The sequence below is a fragment of the Poecilia latipinna genome, unplaced genomic scaffold (genome assembly GCF_001443285.1).
Source record: "Poecilia latipinna isolate Pla-1442-1.1 unplaced genomic scaffold, P_latipinna-1.0 Scaffold1855, whole genome shotgun sequence".
Classification (NCBI taxonomy): domain Eukaryota; kingdom Metazoa; phylum Chordata; class Actinopteri; order Cyprinodontiformes; family Poeciliidae; genus Poecilia; species Poecilia latipinna.
The window spans coordinates 232054-252510 of record NW_015114471.1 but is presented as its reverse complement, the minus strand read 5'-3'; the positions used below and the strand labels follow the sequence as shown (position 1 = coordinate 252510).

Here is a 20457-nt window from a genome sequence, read left to right as displayed (position 1 = left end):
GAAAAAGAATAAAGCAAAAATAATTTATTTATTATATTTTATCAATGTACTTTTTGAGTGTTTTAATCACAAGGTTTCATTATTGCATTGTATTTTGCTACAACAATCTACCTCTACCACTGTGGGAGGGTTCTCCCACAGTGGCCATCGAGGATTATGTAAGAAATAAATCTGTGAAAATCCTACCAAAACGCTGATTGATCTGTGATCCACAGGTTTTTTATTGTTTTTCATCTGTACATCCTTCGACCCAAAGTTGAACAGAAACAGCAGAGGCACGATCTTGAGAAAGAACACAGGCTTTATTGTAGAAGACATTTTAGTTTTCAAGGGTAGGATCTGAAATGAACGGTACACCAGGTGAGCACCACACTACTCCCACACCGAGTTAAGCTTGTATGAATCATCGGCGCCCTCTCTGCAGCCCCTCAAATTATCCCTCTGTACAAGGTGAGTGGAGCTTACTGGCATTGTTAACATGTACAATATGAAGCTAGCAACGAGTAACAGAAGTGATGAAACTGGAAGGTGATGAGTAACTGAGTCCTTTTTATTGTGTTAACCTTTCAGAACATTTTTAAAGATTGGGATTTGGAAAACTTTTTCTTCCTCCCCCCTCCCCCGTCTCCAACCACTCCTCTCAACTTCCTTCTTCCCCATCAGTTACGCTTGCTCTTTGTACTGCTGGTGCAGCGTCAGCACGTCGGTCTGGGAGACCCGTGTCCAACCTTTGCTGTGGACGTGGTACAAGTTGACCTGCCCTCCGCTGTAGGCGTCACGGTATGTCGCCTGGTAGATGGCGCGGCGGCCCAGCTCACAGGCCTCCTCCACGCTCAGGCTGTGCCGCAGGCCGCTGTCCATTACGCCGTAGGCGTACATGGAGCCCGAGCCCACCGCGAACAGGTCGCCGCACACCCGATTGCCCTCCGAGTCGACGTAGTACAGCCCTAAAGAGAGAGGGCAAAAAGGTAGGTCGGGAAGGTGAGGAGGTGGCGTCGCGGGAGTTGCTTCTCCCGATTCAGGTGTTGCTAAAATGATGTAGCACAAAACACACAAGTCTGTAAACGCACCACACACACACACACACACATACATACACATCCTCCAGAGAGAAAATAAGAGCAGCTGCAACCCCTCCAAGTGAAGCGAGGGCTGGCAGATATGAACAGCTGCATCCTCTTCAAGTAAAATGAAGCCGACCATGGAACCTGCTGACGAGGCGCGGCCCCATAACGCCGTCTGCCCAAAGGTCCCCTTCTCTGGTTCTTATTGATTCTCTGCAAACAGGCCAAAAATTAACTATCGACCCATAACCTGAGTTGTCCAGGTAACTGCGGCTCACGCCTCATCGTGGAGGACGAGAAAATGAAAAAAACAACACTACAGCGTGCTCACATCCCGTGGATATCAGACGGGCACATTCGCAGCCATCTACACGGAGTTTGGGGCCGTGAGCTCGTCAACCCGCCCTGCTGTAAGCCCTCGAGCGACGCAACTTCTGCAACGCTTTGACGGACATGTGAGGGACAGTTCGCTCCACGCCACGCATCACGGACACATGCACAACATTTTGTTCTGAGCCGTGACACACGCTCCCCACGGGCCCGGCTCCAGAGTGACGAGCACCAGCCTGCGAGTTCGCCCACGAGCGGTGAAAAGAAGCCAGCCTGCGAAAAGGCATGGATTTCTTTTTTTTTCTTTTTTTTTTTCTCTCAGAACGCTTTTACAGAGCCGAAACCTGTGAAAACCAATCCGGGAACGCATGCAGATCAACCCCGCTCTCTGATTCTCAGCTTAACTAGTGACAGTCTATTAAAGCTCGAGAGCCACTTGCTTTTCAGGGCGTTAAAAAAAAAAAAAAAAAAAAAGGAAAGAAGAAAGAAAGAAAAAGAATCTTAGTATTGGTTTCAGCTGGCAAATTGCAGCTTCCTGAGCCTGTCGTTAGATTGCCATGATAATCATCCAGCGCCTGCGTGCGCACGGGGGTAATTTGCCATTCCAAGACCTGCCTGTTCCACTTGGAAACTGCGAGGGACTCGTTAAAAACATAATAGGCAGGGAAAGGGAGCTGTAAAGGCGGCCCTCTTTTGTCGAGTGGCATGCTTGATGGAAGGGGTAGTGGGGAGGGTTGAGGACTCTTTAAGAGGTCCAAGTATAGAAACGGTATAGGAGCGCACACCTGGGGCCTTTGTGGAGCCAATGTGGCTACTCTTCATAGTCTCTGCCCCCTCCAACTCTGACTCAGCCGCTGTGCGCGCTCGTGACAGAAACGGTGAGTGGAGGCAGCGGAAACGCAGTCCGCACGGTGAGGCCGCGCCGGCCGACGGAGACTTCTTCTACTTTATCAACCGGCTGACAGGTGCTTAAGGAGTCCCTTTTTAAGCAGCAGGCTGTGCAGCTGGCTGGAATAACAGTATTTAGATGTAGGTGATGAGCGCAGCGTGGTCCGTGGACGACTGCCATCCACTGGGTCGGTCCTTGAATTCGTTTAAAAAGTGAGTAGGGACAAAAAAAAAAAAAAAACTAAGTCGTTACATCACCATCTTGGGAGTGGCGGTAAAAAACCCATCTGCCACACGGGTCGTCTGACGAGGCTTCCGATCACACGGTACCCTTCTTTTCCCTAATGAGGCCCGATTATTCATATGCGACCCTATTACAAGCCTGTCCTGTCTTTGAAAGGAGTCTGTACATTACGCCCGTCACTTTTTTTTTCTCCGTTGAAATAAAAGCCGTTAACTGTACGCTGATTACAAAGTGTCATAATATGTAATGTTATTACATGGAGCAGCATTTGTCAGGCTCCTTAGCGTGGCTTTTACTCCATTTATTTAGCATGCAGCTTAAGACACTTCATCTGAGGGGAATAAAGTGCACTTGACGTGGTTGTAGTAGCTTTAATGAGCTTTCTTACCTTATAGTGATTGATTTAATTTCCCTGACATATACCTCTCTGCTCAGTCACGAAGGCGCTGAGAGCGGACATATTTACATTGCTTGACCTGTTGAACTCATAACAGGATCCTTGTTTCCTCAATTGATTGCTGGGGATTAGGCGTGTGTCCGGCGCGTCTGTCGGCGTCAGCCTGAAGCCGTACAAGATAAAGCTGGCATTGATCGCCGTTCCATGTCGTGGCATTTATACGCGTGACCCGGAGTGTCCGAGCAGAGACCCCCGCCGCCCATCATCCGGCGGCGCTCCCACTAGCCCACAGTCCCGGGATCATTGATTTCCCATTACTGTGTCACTGTGGTGGCCTCTTTAAACACACCTTCTGATGTAGAGCCTTGCAGCGTTTGGCATCCAAAATGCATAGTGTGACATTATCAACAAGGGGAGAGGAAAAGAGGCGCTGCAGCACCATCTACTGGTCAGGCAAAGGAACTGCACATTTTTAAACCCCCTGAGAAAAACGCTTCCCATCTACAGCCATGCCAACACACAGTCGTGCATAAATACAAAGGAGAAAGAAAAATGACGTATGGTTTTCTCTTTTTCATAATAATAACAATAAAAAACAATTAAAAAGTGTGACATGCATTTGTTTTTAGCTCCCTGAAAAAATACTTTGCACAACTTTTTTTGCAACACCAAGTTTTCTTGGGTACATCTCCACCAGGTTTGCAGAGTCTACACCAGCAGTCCTTTTCCTATTTAAGGAGCCACTTTTGCTCCTGCAGCTATAAAATAAAACTTGCTTTGAGCTGCAAACAATGACTTTAAAAAGATGTACTTTATATAATATTTTATTATAAAAGGTAAAGAAAACTAAACTAAAATGTACTTCTAGTAATTTTATTATTTTCTTTTATAAAAAGCCACATGTTCAATGCACTTGTTGCGCTTACCAGGTCCTCTCTTGTCCCAGCCGCACACCATGGTGCCCATGCTGAGTCCCATGCCTTTGTACTGGTACACCATGTTGGCCAGCAGCTTCGAGGCGGCCGCCACAGAGATGCGCTCTTTGTTGCGCAGCTCGTAGATGCGGCACTGGCGGGCGAGCAGGCGCTCCCAGAAGCTGCAGTCTGCGGCGCCTCCGGCCATGGTCCCCAGGAGGTAAGGGTTGATCTCGATCACCTTCTTCACCGTCTGCGAGGCGATGTAGGAGCCCGCCGTGGCCCGAGAGTCCACCGCCACGATGACGCCATGCTGGAACTGAAGGAAACAAGGCGAGAAGACCCGTGTTATGCTCCATTCGGTAACTAATCAAGTGTTATAACACAGGAATCAACAAAATACAAATGTAGGTATGGCAACGTTGTTTAAACAATTATTGTGAAAACAACACGTATCAGGTAAATGTAAAACATGGTTCTTTTTCTCTGTAATTTCCAGCTACTAATCTTGAATCTATTTATGTTTACTAATAAAGTCCAACAAAGGAGCATTTTCAAAACTATATCATTGCTAATCTCTATTTTTCAGAGTAACGGGGAAAAAAAATAAAATATGTTGATGCTATTCATCTACTTTCATAGTACAACTGTCAGAAAAAACTGGAAACTACAATTTTTATTATTTTTAAGGAGAGAAAATGATCCAACTCCCCATGGGTGCAATCCATCTTCTGCTTCGGCATAAGATGGATTACTTTTATGTCTTTGTCTACATAAAAACATCAAATTATAGGAGTTTGGAACCTGTCCTGAGTTTGAAGCAAAGTTTTACAATAACAGAACTCAATTCAATTCAGAATGCTGACTGGTGCCATGAACCTGTATTTACTTGCAAGAAATGAATCTTACCCTACAAGATCATTATATAATAGTGTTTAATTTTTATTTATCTATTATATTTAGTTAACCATTTTAATTTTTATTTATTATTTGGATTGCAGCCACCTATACAGAATGATGACAGGTCCTCTTGACATTATTTTTTTAAAGAAGAAACATGTCACATAGCTGTCATAACAGAATAACAACACAGGTTAGAGAGTTGAGACATTCACTGTCTGCTTTCTTATTGCCATAAACAACAACACAGGGTGCAGGACCCGACTATGAAGCTCTAGTTTATTTGAAGATGTAATGTCATTAAAAATTACAATATGGGAACAAAACGATGTACAGATTAATGTCTACTCGTAGAGGTAAAAAGGTTGGTAAAGTTACGTATGGAACTGACGGTGTTCTGTTTTGATAATATTCAGCAGTAAACCAAGTCCGTTTCTCTGCCATGAGAAAGCAGTTTTTAGCCGAGCTAGCGGCACCAAGCTAACGTTTGGGTCATTGTCTGATATGAACCGTAGCGTATGATTTAAAACAAATATAAATGTCCTTTAGGAAACATATCCAATTAGTATGACTCTAATGACAACGTCTAGCAACAACAAACGATAACTGCACTTACTTTAAACGCTAATGTGGTTGTTCCGTGCAGAAACTCTATTTTCCTCTCAACGCCATCTTCATCCCCAGCGAGCAGCGAGTTCTTAACGCAAAAACTGAGACTTTCTCCCGGTCCAGCTTCAGATTCTCCTTCGTTCTGTCCGGAACCGCAGCCGAAGGCGAATGGCTGCCGATAATCAGACGAAAAATCCGGACAATCACTACTTAACACACTAGCAAGAGCCATCTTTGAAAGAGTGCGATGAGCAAGCAACTTCCGGCAAGAGCAGGAAGATTTATTCTTCATGGCTGCAAAAAATTACACAGCGCCCCTGTGTGGTGAATGACTGAAAAAGTCAAAAATATGTCATGGCCAAACAAAGAAAAACAAAGCGAGGCTTTCGAACCTTATTTTGTGTAGACTAACTTCCAAATAATTTAATGGCTTGTTGAAGGACGTGCCCAAAAAAACACCAACCTTGCCAGAACTTGAGGGAAGATTTCCAAAACGGTTTGAACTTTTGGTTATTATTTTTGAACATTCCCTGAAGTTTACTTGGAGGAACATCCTCAGAAGGTTATATATTTTCTATTCTTCAGATAACATGGAGAGCAGGTTACCAGGAGATTCTCTCCATTAATAGTGTGACATTTAGGAATTGACATGTTCTCTACAAGTTCAAAGAAAAATATGTTTAATTTACAATGTTATCCAGAAGATTGAATAGTATTTTAGTTATGTACCCTTTAAAGAACTTTCAGGGAAATTTCATAAAGAGTCTTTGAACAATACATGCAACTTTCACAATGTTCCAACAATGTTCAGAGGACAATCCCCAAAAGGTAAATAAAAGTTGTTTTGAACTCTTTCTAGAAAATCGGTAACATTCTATAGAGGTTCATTGAAGTTTATCTACAACTTTGATTATGTTACCTCTAGAATACCCTTACAATGGGTTCAAAGATTCCTTGAATGTTAGCTACCATTTTCCTGATGTAACATTTAGGGAATTTAACTTTAGGGAATATTCCTTAAAGGTTGGATAAACATTATAAGTTTCATAAAGTACCCTTAAAAACTAGAAGAGGTTTACCACAACTTATAACTACTTTTTGATCAGCCTAGGTGCATAATTTTTATCTCCAAAGCCCAACACAGTTCCCTTGTTTGCTCTAACTGCTTTCTATTGTATCTCTCTTTTTCGTTTCTCTTCTGTGTTTGGACCTCCTCTCCAACTCTCTGTAATATTCTTCTTTCAGGTCCTCCCTTGGTCTTTGGATCCAGCCCTGGGCATCGATGTGAAAAAGATCCACATTGTTTCCAGAGTAGGCATCCCTGTGAGTGGCTCTGAAAACGGCTTCTCTTGCCAAGGAGATGGCTTCTTCTTTACTCAAACTCCAACTCAGACCCCCATCCAGGACTCCATAAGCATAAGGAGACCCTGATCCAACAGAGATGATATCTCCTTGCAGTCGGGCGCCATCGCTGCACACGTAGATAACCCGTGGGCCACTGGTTGGGGATAGCGGATCTGCTGCTGAAGTGTTGCCGACACTGCCTGAAGAGCTTACATCAGTCACAAAAGATTGGTTGCCAAAGCTGTGAACCAGCCCAGTGCTCCCTTCTTCCTTTTCCCAACCACACAGAGTGAGTGCCACACACACATCAGTCCCTTTAAATGGATGCAACATACAGGAAAGAAGCTTGGCAGAAGCTCTTATGGAAAGTCGACGCTTATGCCGCAGCTCATACAGTCTGATCTCTCTGATCAGGATGCGCTCCCAAAGCATGCAGTCTGCACCGCTGCCTGAGGAGGTGACCACTAAATGGGAGTGAATAGGGGTGATCTTGTGTACAGCCGGACATGCAACAAGGCCACCCGCACTGGCACGTGTGTCTGCTGCTGCAATTACACCACCTTGGAAAATAAAACCCAAGGTTGTTGTTCCATGAGACAGAGAGAAAGGCCTTTGCACGGTCAGCACATGGTTTGGCGGTCCGAAACGAGACGTGCGTCTGCTGATGAATGGGGTGGCTTGTGGGAAAGGTGGCATGAAAATGTGCTGTGGATCCCCACAGTTTGTCTGAGATGTCTTCAGTCTTTCCAACTCAAGGTTGTGGTAATCTGTCTCCAAAGCTGGAAAAGGAAACAGTTGCTGCGCAGGCTTGTCTTTGAAGCAACAAATATCTTCCAGAGCCATATTAGTATTAAAAAAAAACAAGCTATGAATTGCTGGGTTGATCACATAATCTGTAGATCCTTTCAGTTAACATAGAAGATCGGTAGTCCACAAGAAAACCAAGCAATAATCAGACAAAGCCATATGTTTTCCAACCACAGCTAGGGTTCTGATGAAGAATCATTCCCAGGAAGTCCACTTTTTCATCTGCTCCTAAGGGTGCCCTTTTATCCTTTTATAGCTCTAACAAATGTTGCAGCTTGCACCGCACACACGCACAAACATATCTGTAAGCAATGTTTCACTCTTCTTGCTGTGAATTTGATATGCAGTGAAGCCTCTTTCTGCAAAGCTTTCATTCTGAGAAGAGAGTGTGATTGTGTAGATGTGTGTGTGTGGTGAGTGGGTTATCTAGTTATGCAACAGTTACACTTTTTATTTTGCTTTCAGTCAGCAGATAAAAGCTTTGATTTTTATTTATTTTTTTGGTTTAGCTCTTTTTGTATTATGATTAACTTTTCGTGTATTAAGACTAAAAATATAGAGAGCTTTTTAAAATCATAATTCTATATTAGGATATTGTTAACTAGTTAAATTAGAGTTTTCACTTTTCCCTTGACATTTATCAAAAACTTTTTTCATATGTATGGTTTCATTAATTAATTAATTTTATTTTATTTTTATTTTATTTATGTCACTGAATTAATGGAAATGGGGGGGAGGGGTGGAATCCTGGCACTGGATAATTATCGCGGTAATTTACGGGATATGCAACCGGCGTCCTTGCGGAGCCATTTTGGCTCTGAATGCCTTCACATTCGATACTTTTCCACGTCCTTTTGGATCCAAAATGGCGCCAGTTTCCCTAGCGACGGGGCAAGATGGTCCCCCCCATTCAGTCGGATAGAAGCCATGGCGTCTGTTAGTACGGGGAGCAGAGTGTCCTGTGGGAGAGATTTGAATTGCGTGCCAGAGATAGCTGACACGCTAGCTGCGGTCGCCAAACTCGGGTGAGGAGAGTGTTTGACTCTGCGTGTCAGTTTTGAGCCGTAATAATACGTCTCGCCTTGTTATTTTTTGTGTGAGAGCGGGATGCTGGCTAAGCTAGCCGGCGAGTTCTCAGCACGTGCCCTCATTACAACGATGCTTGATGATCCTCTGAAGTGTTTATAGCAGCAGCGTGGGCTGTTGTGCTCAATATTTCCTCGCCTTTTTAAAACGTATTCTATTAAGTGCCTTTCGCTTTTCTCCGGGCTTCTATTTTAAGCATGTCGGTGTTATTTAAGGTTCATTTTCCTCCTCAGGTTTGACTTCCTGTGCATGCCCCTGTTCCATCCGAGGTTCAAGAGAGAGTCTGAGTTGGAGCCCGCTAAGTCCAGACCCGGGGCCCAGACCCGTTCAGACCTGCTGCTTTGTGGACGAGGTTAGTCTGTATACCACAGCAAAGCTAGGAGATGTACTTTCTTCATTTACAGTTAAAAATATAACAGGCCATTTTCGTACTCTAGGGAATTCCTCGCATTTCTTATTTAAAGTTTCAACTGAGTAATGTTTAACCGTGTCCAGTAAAAAGCAAATCTAATGCTGATTAGGAAATTAAGTTGAGTTTCAAGGTTTTTCCGCTCTTTTTCAAAGAACTGTATAGTATGCATTTCATGTTGACTAATACTTTTAATGCTATTAATATTAGATCATGTAAAACAGCTTAACATTAGTCATGAACATGAAAATGTTCACTATGCAAAACTAAAGGCATCAAAGTATCTAATTTTATGACCTAGTTATGCTCAAACTGAGTTAAACATGAATTCTAGCAACTATTTTCTATTTAACTTTTGGACAAAAATCCCCTGTTTGCCCTAAAACCTAACCTAATATCAATAATTGATATTTCTAAAACTAATTAAAAAGCCATGCATACGCTTTTTTAAAAGAAATTGATTTACGTCTATTTCTCAACATGTACGTGCTCCGCTTTAGTCGATACATCTTCTTAAAATTGCTCGTAATTTTGACTTGACTATTGTAAACAGCTGTGAAATCAGATTGAACTTGCACGGCTTTCAGTTTCATTGTAAACTGCTGATTTAAAATAAAACAGACCTACATCCAAATAAAGAAGGTAACTTTGTAGAATAATTCATTTTCATTAATCTTGTAGGTCTAGGAACACAAATACTGTGATCATAAATCAGAGAGTCGGATACCTTGGTGTGATATTTCTGTGTTTCGACGAATAATGAAGCCAAATACATCCCAGTTTCCTATCAAAGTGGCGTTAGTGTCTGTTAAAACGCACTGTACACGTACATTCTCCATAACACGTTAGTGACCCGTTATAGCTTGACCCGTTAGTGTGACATTGTATCAGAAACCAAATCTATAAAGTTATTCTTCCATCTAGACTTTTTTTGTTCCACACTTTCTGTTCTTGCCACTCACAGGAATCTAAATATTTAAATTCCTAGTTTTGTCTTGCTAATTTTCTGTTTTTTGTATGTTTCAGCATAGTTTGTCAGATAACAAAATTTTGCTGGACAATGAATTGCCCCAGAAGTTATTGCGACAAATGATAACGTTGTTGTTTTGAGACCATTTCCAAGTAATGTAACAGTCATTGCACGATAATGCAAGAACACATTCCCGAAGATTAAAAAACTTTAAATTCTAACAGACATTTAACACTGAAACAGGAAGACATTAAAAATATCCAAAACAAAACAAGAGAAACCAGAAGTAAAATGAATTATGAAGTCTCCGCCAATAAAATTGTCTTTCAAAATAAGGGCTAGTTGAGACCAATTTAGCAGACTGAAGACTTTTGTCATCCAGTTTTTGGTAGAAAAAGAGAGAGGAAAACGATGAAGCGATTAATTGATTTGTTGTTTACTGCGACAGGTCTAAGCATTGTGTTTTTTATTTTTACTTGTGTATGTAAAGGTTGTAAATGACCAAATCAATAAATCAGGCTATCTAGAATGAGAGAGCCACTGATAATTTAACATTTAACACAAAAGTTAATGCAGATAAAACTGGGGTGACCTGGCATGTTTTTTCTTTTTTCTTTTTTTTTTTTTTTCTTTTTTAACAATAAGTTGGCTGTTCTCTGTCTTTTTGTAGACTGGAATACTCTGATTGTCGGGAAGCTCTCCCAATGGGTCGACGTGGATTCAGAATTGGAAACGGAGCGGAGGAACTCTGAAGCTGTACGTTCCTTAGTCTGAACATTTCTCACTTCCTTTGCATGCTGTGAGGCTGGCAGTTCCTTGGTCTCATCAGAGCTCCTCTCTGTTTGCATCTGTCGTCACTTTCTCCTCTCATCTTTTTTTGTTTTTCTGCGTTTCTCTCCAGGCTCTTGCACAGGAACTGAACTTCTCAGCCTACCTGGGTCTGCCTGTCTTCATGATCCCTTTGAAGGGCCCCAATAATGCCAATCTAGCCCGAATGCTGCTAAACCACATCCACACTGGACACCACACCTCAAACGTGAGACACAGCATCGGGGCATCCGGCGGAAGCCTGCAATTGGATTTGACGCATCCCTGCTGCAGTCCTGGCTTTAACCCCAGCTCCTCTTTCTGTTGGTTAGTTCTGGATCCGTGTCCCGTTGGTGGCCCCAGAAGACATGCGGGATGACCTGATCGAGAACGAGCCGACCGCTTGCTTAGACGAGACGAGCGCGGATGAGAAAACCTGGAGCTGGTTAGCTTTATTCTGCTCCCTCATCAGCAGGAGCGCTGAATCAAATGAAAACTGCGGCTCAGTTTCTTTATCAATCTTTGTTTTTTCAGGTGGCACTCATTCAGAACCCTCTGTGATTACAACAAGAGGATCTGTCTCGGTGAGAGAACTTGCTGCCACGCAGCAAATTAAAGCATTACAAGTACTTCAGACCCTTTTCTTTTCCCCCCTACTGAGAATGTGCTCGTTTTCTATTCCTGCAGCGATTGAAGTGGGAGCCGACATGCCGTCAGACGCTGTGATCGATAAGTGGCTCGGAGAGCCGATCAAAGCAGCCGTGCTTCCCACTAGCATCTTCCTAACTAATAAGAAAGGCTTCCCTGTTTTGTCTAAAGCCCATCAGAGGATAATCTTCCGGCTTTTTAAGGTCCGACATCAAAGCTCCCAGCGGTTTGGTTGATTATCCAAATTTCATAGTTTCCTTTTTAACAAAAACACACTCTTGCCTTTCCAGTTGGAGGCTCAATTTATCTTCACAGGCGCCAATCGGCACACTGAGAAGGACTTCAGGTCCTACCTGCAATACCTGGAATACCTCAACCAGAACAGGCCTGCGCCTAACACCTATGAGCTGTTTGCCAAAGGCTACGAAGACTACCTGCAGTCACCTCTACAGGTCAACACCTCCACACTGTCCTCACTTCTTTTATTTTCTTTAATCAGCTTTTTGACTCGCAGCGAAGTTGATTTCTTGTTTTTTGTCCTTCATTTAGCCCCTCATGGACAACCTGGAGTCTCAGACATATGAAGTATTTGAGAAGGATCCCATTAAATATTCTCAGTACCAACAGGTGAGCCAGTGGACGAATGTTGTTTTGTATTTTTAAGGAGGGTGTGGGCATTTATCATGGTTAATTTATTGTGAAAAATTCTTGTCATGACAAGAATTTTGATTTATTTTCTCAATAAATTGCAGTTGTCGATGGTAATTGGAATAAAAAATTAACAGTGATTGGGAATATTTTTCAAATTTTCTCCACTCCTTGTTCCATGAGAACATCAATAAATATCGGTAAATTTGAAAACACACTTAAAAGCAGTTACAGAGAGCATTTAGTGATATGAATCTTAAGTATATTGTAAATGGAAATATTTTTCAAGAATGAGGTTTGACTGCTGTGCCATGCAGTCACAGTCACATGTTGGCTGCACATCCTTACATTCATGTATCTAAAGTTAAGGCCTTAAAACACTTTAAACTCATTTTTTAAAAAAAGTAAGTTAGCCTCAAATACGTTGATCACAGGTCTTGAATCTTGTTTTGACAGGACTACATGATCTTATATTCCATGTAATTTTGTTTTCCCGCAAGGCTTTTTAAAATGTGCATGGTGAGAAAGGGAAAACATCTATTGACATTAAACTGAATCTAAATAACGCTTGTATCTAAAATGTTTTTTGTGCAGAATGGCACATTTGTCTAATAGTCTTAATTTTCTTTCAGGCTGTATATAAATGTCTTTTGGACAGAGTACCAGAGGAGCAGAAAGACACCAACGTTCAGTAAGTAAGATGTTCTTATATTTGTATGAAATTACAGTTAGGACTCTTAATTGAGCTGGGTAATGATTTGTAGCTCAGTCAATGCTCCCCTCCACCCTTCATTACCATCATCCTGTAATACTCTTGGTTAAAAAAAAAGAAACGTAGGGAGGCATTATGTTAGAAATTCACTGGAGTTGAATGGATTTTATGTGATGGAACAAGAGAAAATAACCGGATACACATTCATACAATAAATATCAGTCAGAATCTGCATCTTTCATTAGCAATAAGGTACACTTGGCTAAATTATTCACCTGAAATAACGCCAGGCTGATTGTAAACATCACTGGTTCTGGAGAAAAGTGTTTTAAAAGATCTGTCAGCATTATCAGAATGTCAGTCAGACTATTTTCTCCACTTTTTGTTCCAAGACAGAATCAATAAAGATCAGTAAATTTGAAAATTTTGATTAAATGCGGTTACTATGTGCAGTTTATGTCACACTTCTTTAAGTGGCGTCCTGAAGATGCCTGTTTCAAATGGACATGTTTTTCAAGAACAGTATTTGTTGTTAGTATATGTCATGAATGCTGTGCCATGCATTCACAGCCATACGGTTACCTAAAAAGTAAATAGTAATTTTTTTTTCCCTCATAATTTTTGGCATTATCACAATTGTACCACAAACACTTTAAGGTGTATGAAGCACCAGAAGTGTCTGATAATTTTTTTTTTTGTCGGTTTAGGGTGTTGATGGTGTTGGGTGCAGGAAGGGGTCCTCTGGTCAATGCATCCCTGCGTGCTGCCAGACAGGCAGACCGAAAGCTGAGAATATATGCTGTTGAGAAAAACCCCAATGCTGTAATCACGTGAGTAGAGCTGCTTCATTTTTCTGGAACGTTTAAAGGACGTAACTGTTTAACTTAAAGAGCTTCTTTTGTTCAGATTAGAGAACTGGCGCTTCGAGGAGTGGGGCGACCAGGTGACCGTGGTGTCATGTGACATGCGGGAGTGGGAAGCGCCAGAGAAAGCCGATATCCTCGTCAGCGAGCTGCTGGGCTCGTTCGGCGACAACGAGCTCTCACCCGAGTGCTTGGATGGAGCGCAGCACTTTCTCAAAGGTACTGATACCGAAGCTTCCTACAAACCTCCACATCTCTCCAGGATGTGCAAGAACTGGATGTCTGCGCATCCTTAAAAAGTCTTAAATTCATTTTTAAAAAACAAGTTGGTTTTAAACACGTTAATCACAGGTCTTACATTTTGTTGTGGCAGGGCTGTTTAGTGTCGTATATTCAATGTAATTTGTTTTACCGCTGGACTTTTCCATCAGGCAACAATTTGAGTCGCCTGTAGACATCTAAATGACATTCTGCCGCTAACTAGCTGCTATAGCCTTGATAGCTAGCTGGCTTTTTTGTGCTTATCATGGTTAAGTTCAAATTTATCACCAGTTCACCAGATGACATCCAACTCATCATTGGTTCATGAATCACTGATGCTAACTTGTATAATGCTACATTTATTATGTCAAAAAGCTGAGTGTTACAGGGGTTAAGACTGTAGAGAACCGTTTTCCAGGGTGATGAGCAAAAGCTGCTACCAAGAGCCACAAACAGACTCCAGAAATGTCACAGTTTTGATGTGGCAGTGGCAAAAGATCCCCAGAAAAAAAGCCAGTGCTGCTTCTGCCACTAATCTAATCCAACATTTGGTGCGACACAAACTCTGATGTTGAAGGTGTTCTGGTTTTAGAACACGTTGGACAAGCTTCAGTCTTACCAGGTCTTAGTGCTCTTAAACAGTTATAAATTTGAGTGGGTGAAACCCTGAAGAAGCATTTGTCTCGCTTCATTACCTTCACCGCTTGGTTGCGTCGTGTATCATTTTTCTTTCCTCTTCAATGCAGACGATGGAGTCAGCATCCCCTGTTCCTACACGTCCTACCTGGCTCCCCTGTCTTCCTCCAAGCTGTACAACGAAGTTCGAGGGTGCCGGGAACGCGACAAGGACCCAGAGTGTCATTTTGAGACACCATACGTTGTGCGACTCCATAACTTCCACCAGCTAGCGGAACCTAAACCCTGCTTCACTTTTACACACCCCACAAAAGGTAGACACTCAACAATGTCATTGTATAACATTTCAAAACACACAATCTTGTTGTATTTTAGCTTACCTTGTGCCTGCTGTAGACTGTAGAATATTATCACAAGACATTATTAAAATGAATGTTTATCTTTTTTTTTTTCTCAGACATGAACAATAACCGGTACCAGTGTCTTCGCTTCTCTGTGGATTGCAACTCTGTGCTCCATGGCTTTGCAGGCTACTTTGAAACCACTCTCTACAAAGATGTCACACTTAGTAAGTTAGAGTGAAGAAGAAGTAGTAATGGTCGGCAATTGATGCAGTTTAATTCATGAACTCGTTTGTTCCAGGTATAAAACCAGACACGCATTCACCTGGAATGTTCTCCTGGTTTCCCATCCTGTTCCCCCTCAAAGTGAGTCAGTTCCACACGGGTCGAAATTTAAAAGTTAGATTTAAGGAGTAAACATCCTTTCCTTTTTCTGACAGCAACCCATCTCTATATCCCGAGACGACGACATCGCTGTGCGATTCTGGCGCTGCAACAATGGGAAGAAGGTTTGGTACGAATGGGCCGTGACGGAGCCCTCCTGCTCTGCCATCCACAATCCAGCCGGCCGCTCCTACACCATCGGCCTGTGAACATGAAGAGTCAGCACACCTGTCAGACATCCACCTGTTTGTTGTTTTTTTTTTTAGTAAGACTTTATGGTTGTTTGAGCCTCTTTTTATAAATCCACGGTTAAAACCTGGACTTGTGATGTCCCACGTTGAGTCTGTAGAGAAATAATAAATGAACCGATTCCCGCAGATCGGCTGTCGCCTGTAAACACAACCGAGCTCACCGAGGGCCATCCACTTTTAGCAACTCTCATTAGTCCTAACTGTTCAGGTTACAAACAGTTCCTGTGCACATGTACATTCAATCCAACTGGACCTATGCCTTATCAGACACATTCCACGTGATCCATAAAATGTCAGAATAATGTCCATACAATCTTCAGTGCCGGAGGTGTGGGGGAGAAAGTTACCGTTTTCTGCTCACCTGTTATACGTCCCTATGTTGTTTGAACATTTTCAATAAAAAAATACACTGTACTGTTCTCAGTTTGCAGTTATTTCAGTATGGCTTGTAACTGGAACATCGTCAGCTTTTGATGAAAAGAAAAATATGGTTTCAACAGACGAAATATGGTTCAAAAAGAAAAATGCAGGAGGCAACTTGGAGCAGGAGAGGCAGGCTTTGGAGGAGAAAAAGACTCTGCTGGCTGCAAAAGAAGGATTTAAAGTACACGGATAAACAGCTGAACAGGACAATGATGTATTTAGAGGAAGTTAGCATGGAACTGGAAGAGAAAGATTAAGAATGAGTTAAAGAAAAAGGTGAAAGACGCCGAAGAAAGCAAGAAGACGCAAGCACACAGACAATGCCTGGAGAAGGAAGTCAAAAGCCTGGAGTCACACCCCTCAGCTCTTCCCAGGCCAACTTTTGATTTTCTGTTTTCTCAAAATCCAATAAAAACTGCTCTTCCTCAGTGATATAATTTGTTCTCTATAAACCTTTACTTTATCCACAACAATCTGTCTTTCTCTGAACATTATGAGTATGCAAAGCCATCTCCGATACCGATAAAAGTATGAGCCGATATCGAATCGATTCGGAAAATTCAGAAACAGAAAAGAAGAACTAAGAGTTTAATTCCACAGTCTCAGCTGAACACCAAGAACTGGTCAGTCTGATAGTTATTCAGCATCGTACACAATGATAAGTTTGGTTTGAAAAGACGGTCAGCTGGACATATTTCTCTATGCATTAACACGTCCCCAGCCTACAGAGATCATGCAAACAAAACTACAAACAATATGAACAGAAGGTGCCAATTTATGAATTAGCCAGATGCCCATAGACTTTCTGAAATTTACACTCGCCACAGAAGAGTTGCAGATTTCCACTCATGCCCGAACTACACACAAAGCGAGAATAAGTGTTTACTCTAAGTACACTAATCCCTCATCAACCAGATGATTTGGCTGCTGCTAAATTATGCCTGAACTTGATGAATGGATTAACTGAAAGCGAGGACTTCTCAATTAATATTTCCTCTGTCTTTATGATTCTGTAGTTGGGGTTAAAAATGTGAAATAAAGCACTGTGCTGAAAGATGAGTGGCTATATTCTTCATTGCTAAATATGCACACAAAATGTCCTTTATATAAGCTCCTCAACGTTATGAAGTTAAAAATGCTGATTCAGCTGCTTAGAAAAAAATAAAAAGAAACTGAACTCATCGAGTGTCCTTCTGTTTTATCCACTGCTGCTTGGCTGCCTCCTTCATTTCTGGGCTTTAATGTGCAATTTGGGGTCTGTTTCAAGGCTTGGCTCTTAGTCGCTTGGTGTAAATGAGTCCAGTCCTCTGAGTGTTACATCATTAGCTGTTGGCATGGAAACGCATAAATACTCATGTTCTCAGCAGATTTGAAAAAGGACTGAGAATAATATTTATCCTTCTGCATTTAACAACCATGTGAGCCTCGTTACATGGGTTTTGGTCAGCTGTTTGTGTTTGTGGTCTCATAATTACACAAACTGTGTGTTTTTTCAACCGTTCCCTTGGCTGATAAGTGGAAACAACACACAAGCACCATCTGGCTCCTCTCTCAGGACTTAACAGCTTTTGGTGCTGCCTCTCAGACTGTTTTTCTTTTCTTTTTCTTTTTTTTTTTTTTTGCGCTACTCCTCATCGGCTTTGTGCTTTGGCCACGATTCATGTCACACACCACATAAAAATCGACATCTCTTTATTTGTGTCATGTGGCTATCCTGTGTTTTCCAAAAAGCTATTTTGCTCCCTCTTTAGGCAGTTCCAGGTGTAAAATAAATAAATAAATAAGAAAATGCAGATGTAACTTTATTTTTAAAACAGTTTGCAATAAAACATGATTAATATGATGTTTTCCATGAGAAATAAGTGCTACTTTTGAAGAAAGTCACTTTTTCCGACACAGTGGACCTGTTTTTGGTGACACAACTTGACGATGTTTCGACAAAACATTAGGTTGCAGAACTGTGTTGACATGCATGGTGTCTATGGTTTTTTTTAAAGATTTTTTTTTTTTTGGCTCTAGGGGCCTTTATTTGACAGGAAAGTGGGCATTGAGAGAAGGGGGAAGACATGCAGCAAAGGTTGCCAAGGCCGGGAATCAAACCTGCGACAGCTGCGTCAAGGACTAAGGCCTCCATATGTGGGCGGTGCTCAACCCCTGCGCCACCACAGCACACCCCATGGTTTTTGTCATATTTTATATGAGTCCAGAACATCCTGCAAACCAGCTGCCGTGAACCTTCTTACTTATTTTGTCCCACCTGGTGCTGCGGTCAACCTAGGGTGTCAAGGCATCAAGCTTGTTTGAAGCCGTGCAGAAATTGTGGCACCTACCTGAATGCTCTCAGAATTTTAGTGCTTCAAATTAGCATTTATTGGTAATCCCACTATGTTGAATAATAGGAATATTAATCTCACTACAAGGCACTCTTATATTCAACCAGAGGGTGCCGGTTTGTTACGTGTCCAAGCCGCACTCAGGTGTTTTTCCCCCCTCAACTTTTTCTTTCCTCTTTCTTTTCATTGATTTGTATTTCCTTTTATGTTTCTTTTGATTTCAGTCATATAACAAAATATAATTAATATGAACTTGACAATGGAGAGCAGAAGTTGTAAAAAAAAAAATAAAAAATAAAAAAATCATGAAATGTGCTTTTTAAGCGTCCAGCTGCAACTATACAAATGTATAAATGGTTTCAGTTCCCCGGGCAGCCCCGGGCTGCCCTGGCTCCTTCGTGAAGTGTCTGTGTGTTGTCCTGCATGCAGTGCAGTGAAACCGGAATTAGGCTGCCTCCCTTCCCCTCATCAATGTTTTATCCACCGCCTGAAGAGCCTGAGCACCAGAGGGTGGAGCTCGGCCACAATAAGTGATCAAATTACGGAAGTCATGCACAGGTATGATAAGCTGAGGTGGGTCAAGACGGCTGTTAAGAATGAAAGAGAGCTATTGGTTTTGCTTTCAAAATAAAAGCCCGAGTGTGGCGATTCTTGTCAAAACACCGTTTTATATCTTAGGAGTTTGATGCACATATGATGACAACATCATATGGCAACACCACAACTCTTAAAGCTACATATCTACATAATCTGAAGGGGGGTGGGGGGGGGGAGTTTGTAAGACATTGACAGAAGTTATATGCGTGATACATTTTATAAAGTTTTCTTTGTTTTTGCATGCAATATTGAACATTTTACAAAATATTTAATGTTCTGCTATTGTCGTTGCCGTATTGTTTAGGAACAAAAACTTCACAACAGAGGCTTGTATTTTTGTGGAGTTGCACATGTTTTGTGCACATGACAAGAAAAAAAACCCTCTGGCTAATACATTATGAATGTACATCGCCAGATTTCACCAAATACAAAGTTTTTACAAAGTACAATCTAGATAAAAACTGCTCATTCTGCTGATCCTGTGTTTTATCACATCATAGCAGGTACAAGAATCAAATTAAGCTGCTAGCATTAGTGAGCACTAAGACAACTTTTGACTGACCTTGATTTTGATTCTGAATAATTTCAGATGCATTTTAGTTGCAGGTGGCTCAACTTCACTTATGACACTCAAGACGACCTTGAGGTCATGATGTAAACCGTCAATAAAGGTTAGTGGCGACTCAAAACAGTGATGATGATGATGATAATTTTATTTTTTCTTTTTTTCATTTGATATGCCAGTGTGAGGGCATTCCAATAGTCTGAACTCATACTCCTTAAACCAACTTGAGCATTTTTTTCTCTTTCTGGCAGCTGAAGAGATTATTATTTTCTTTTTTTCCTACTTCTTCTATCTTGTGTTGTCTGGAATGATGGCCAGTGGCCTATGGTAAATTTATTTTTCTATATTTTCAGCATGTTGCTATTGGAGAACATATCAAAGAACATACATAATATAAAACAATGACAAAAAACTGAAGTGGGATTGTCCAAGTTTGATCAGTTAGTATAAAAAAGGCTTTGAGAAAACCTTATAGTTTTCTATCATTAAGCATAACAATACCAACAGGTACAAAGGAGACCCTGTGTGCATTTTACATTAATGGAGATGATACCAGCTGTATTGCATGTGCATGTTTTGTGGAGCTAATTAGTAGGGCTGGCCTCATTATAAATTTATAATAAAATCTGACCATTCCAGTCTGCCCCAATCCTTTTCACACACCTGTTCCACCAGTTTGATTGTTGCCTTGTTTTCCTGGGGGGAAAAAATGCAGTATTCTCACACTTGGTCACAACGTTTTGCTACAGCCCTACAAAGTACAAAATCATCAATTGTAGGAGAAATTGGGTTAAAAAGAAGGGAATGAGTAAAAAAAAAAGGTACTTTTTTGATGTCCACAGAGGCTTGAGGTTGTTCAAATAAAGCTGTTTAAATAAAAAAACAAAACCTGTAGAAAAACAACTAACAAAAACTCGACAGAGATTTTAAGGTTTAATTGATTTTACAGAAAACTGTGGCTACTTCATTAAAAAAAAATTCCAACACAAATTGTTTTATTTTGAAGGATGAAACAGGAAGTCCGGT

At 41.5% G+C, this 20457-nt stretch overlaps 3 protein-coding genes across 3 annotated transcripts; 1 reads left to right on the top strand and 2 right to left on the bottom strand.

Moving 5' to 3' along the window:
* Positions 1-283: 283 nt before the first annotated feature.
* psmb5 (proteasome 20S subunit beta 5) lies at positions 284-5653 on the bottom strand. Its single transcript, XM_015014883.1, has 3 exons — positions 5354-5653; positions 3850-4156; positions 284-947 (listed from the first exon to the last, which is right to left on the bottom strand). The coding sequence occupies exons 1-3, from the start codon at positions 5636-5638 to the stop codon at positions 664-666; spliced, it is 876 nt and encodes a 291-aa protein (XP_014870369.1). The 5' UTR covers positions 5639-5653; the 3' UTR covers positions 284-663.
* psmb11a (proteasome 20S subunit beta 11a) lies at positions 5654-7826 on the bottom strand. Its single transcript, XM_015014882.1, has one exon. The coding sequence runs from the start codon at positions 7531-7533 to the stop codon at positions 6505-6507; it is 1029 nt and encodes a 342-aa protein (XP_014870368.1). The 5' UTR covers positions 7534-7826; the 3' UTR covers positions 5654-6504.
* A 470-nt stretch (positions 7827-8296) lies between these two features.
* On the top strand, positions 8297-15932 carry prmt5 (protein arginine methyltransferase 5). The gene is made up of 16 exons (XM_015014884.1): positions 8297-8522; positions 8817-8935; positions 10633-10718; positions 10864-10998; positions 11102-11214; positions 11304-11353; positions 11457-11620; positions 11708-11869; positions 11967-12044; positions 12698-12756; positions 13485-13607; positions 13684-13859; positions 14648-14851; positions 14995-15105; positions 15180-15244; positions 15319-15932. Exons 1-16 carry the CDS (start codon positions 8425-8427, stop codon positions 15469-15471), a joined length of 1896 nt encoding a protein of 631 aa, XP_014870370.1. The 5' UTR covers positions 8297-8424; the 3' UTR covers positions 15472-15932.
* Positions 15933-20457: the final 4525 nt, after the last annotated feature.

Excerpts from the sequence above, each read along its gene's own strand:
- prmt5 (XM_015014884.1), top strand. The coding sequence starts at position 8,425 with ATGGCGTCTGTTAGTACGGGGAGCAGAGTGTCCTGTGGGAGAGATTTG. Across the intron at positions 13,608-13,683 it reads AACCCCAATGCTGTAATCAC|ATTAGAGAACTGGCGCTTCG; the intron begins GTGAGTAGAGCT and ends TCTTTTGTTCAG. Across the intron at positions 15,106-15,179 it reads CTACAAAGATGTCACACTTA|GTATAAAACCAGACACGCAT; the intron begins GTAAGTTAGAGT and ends CGTTTGTTCCAG.
- psmb5 (XM_015014883.1), bottom strand. The coding sequence starts at position 5,638 with ATGAAGAATAAATCTTCCTGCTCTTGCCGGAAGTTGCTTGCTCATCGC. Across the intron at positions 4,157-5,353 it reads CAACCACATTAGCGTTTAAA|TTCCAGCATGGCGTCATCGT; the intron begins GTAAGTGCAGTT and ends TGTTTCCTTCAG. Across the intron at positions 948-3,849 it reads CTGGGACAAGAGAGGACCTG|GGCTGTACTACGTCGACTCG; the intron begins GTAAGCGCAACA and ends CTCTCTCTTTAG.
- psmb11a (XM_015014882.1), bottom strand. The coding sequence starts at position 7,533 with ATGGCTCTGGAAGATATTTGTTGCTTCAAAGACAAGCCTGCGCAGCAA.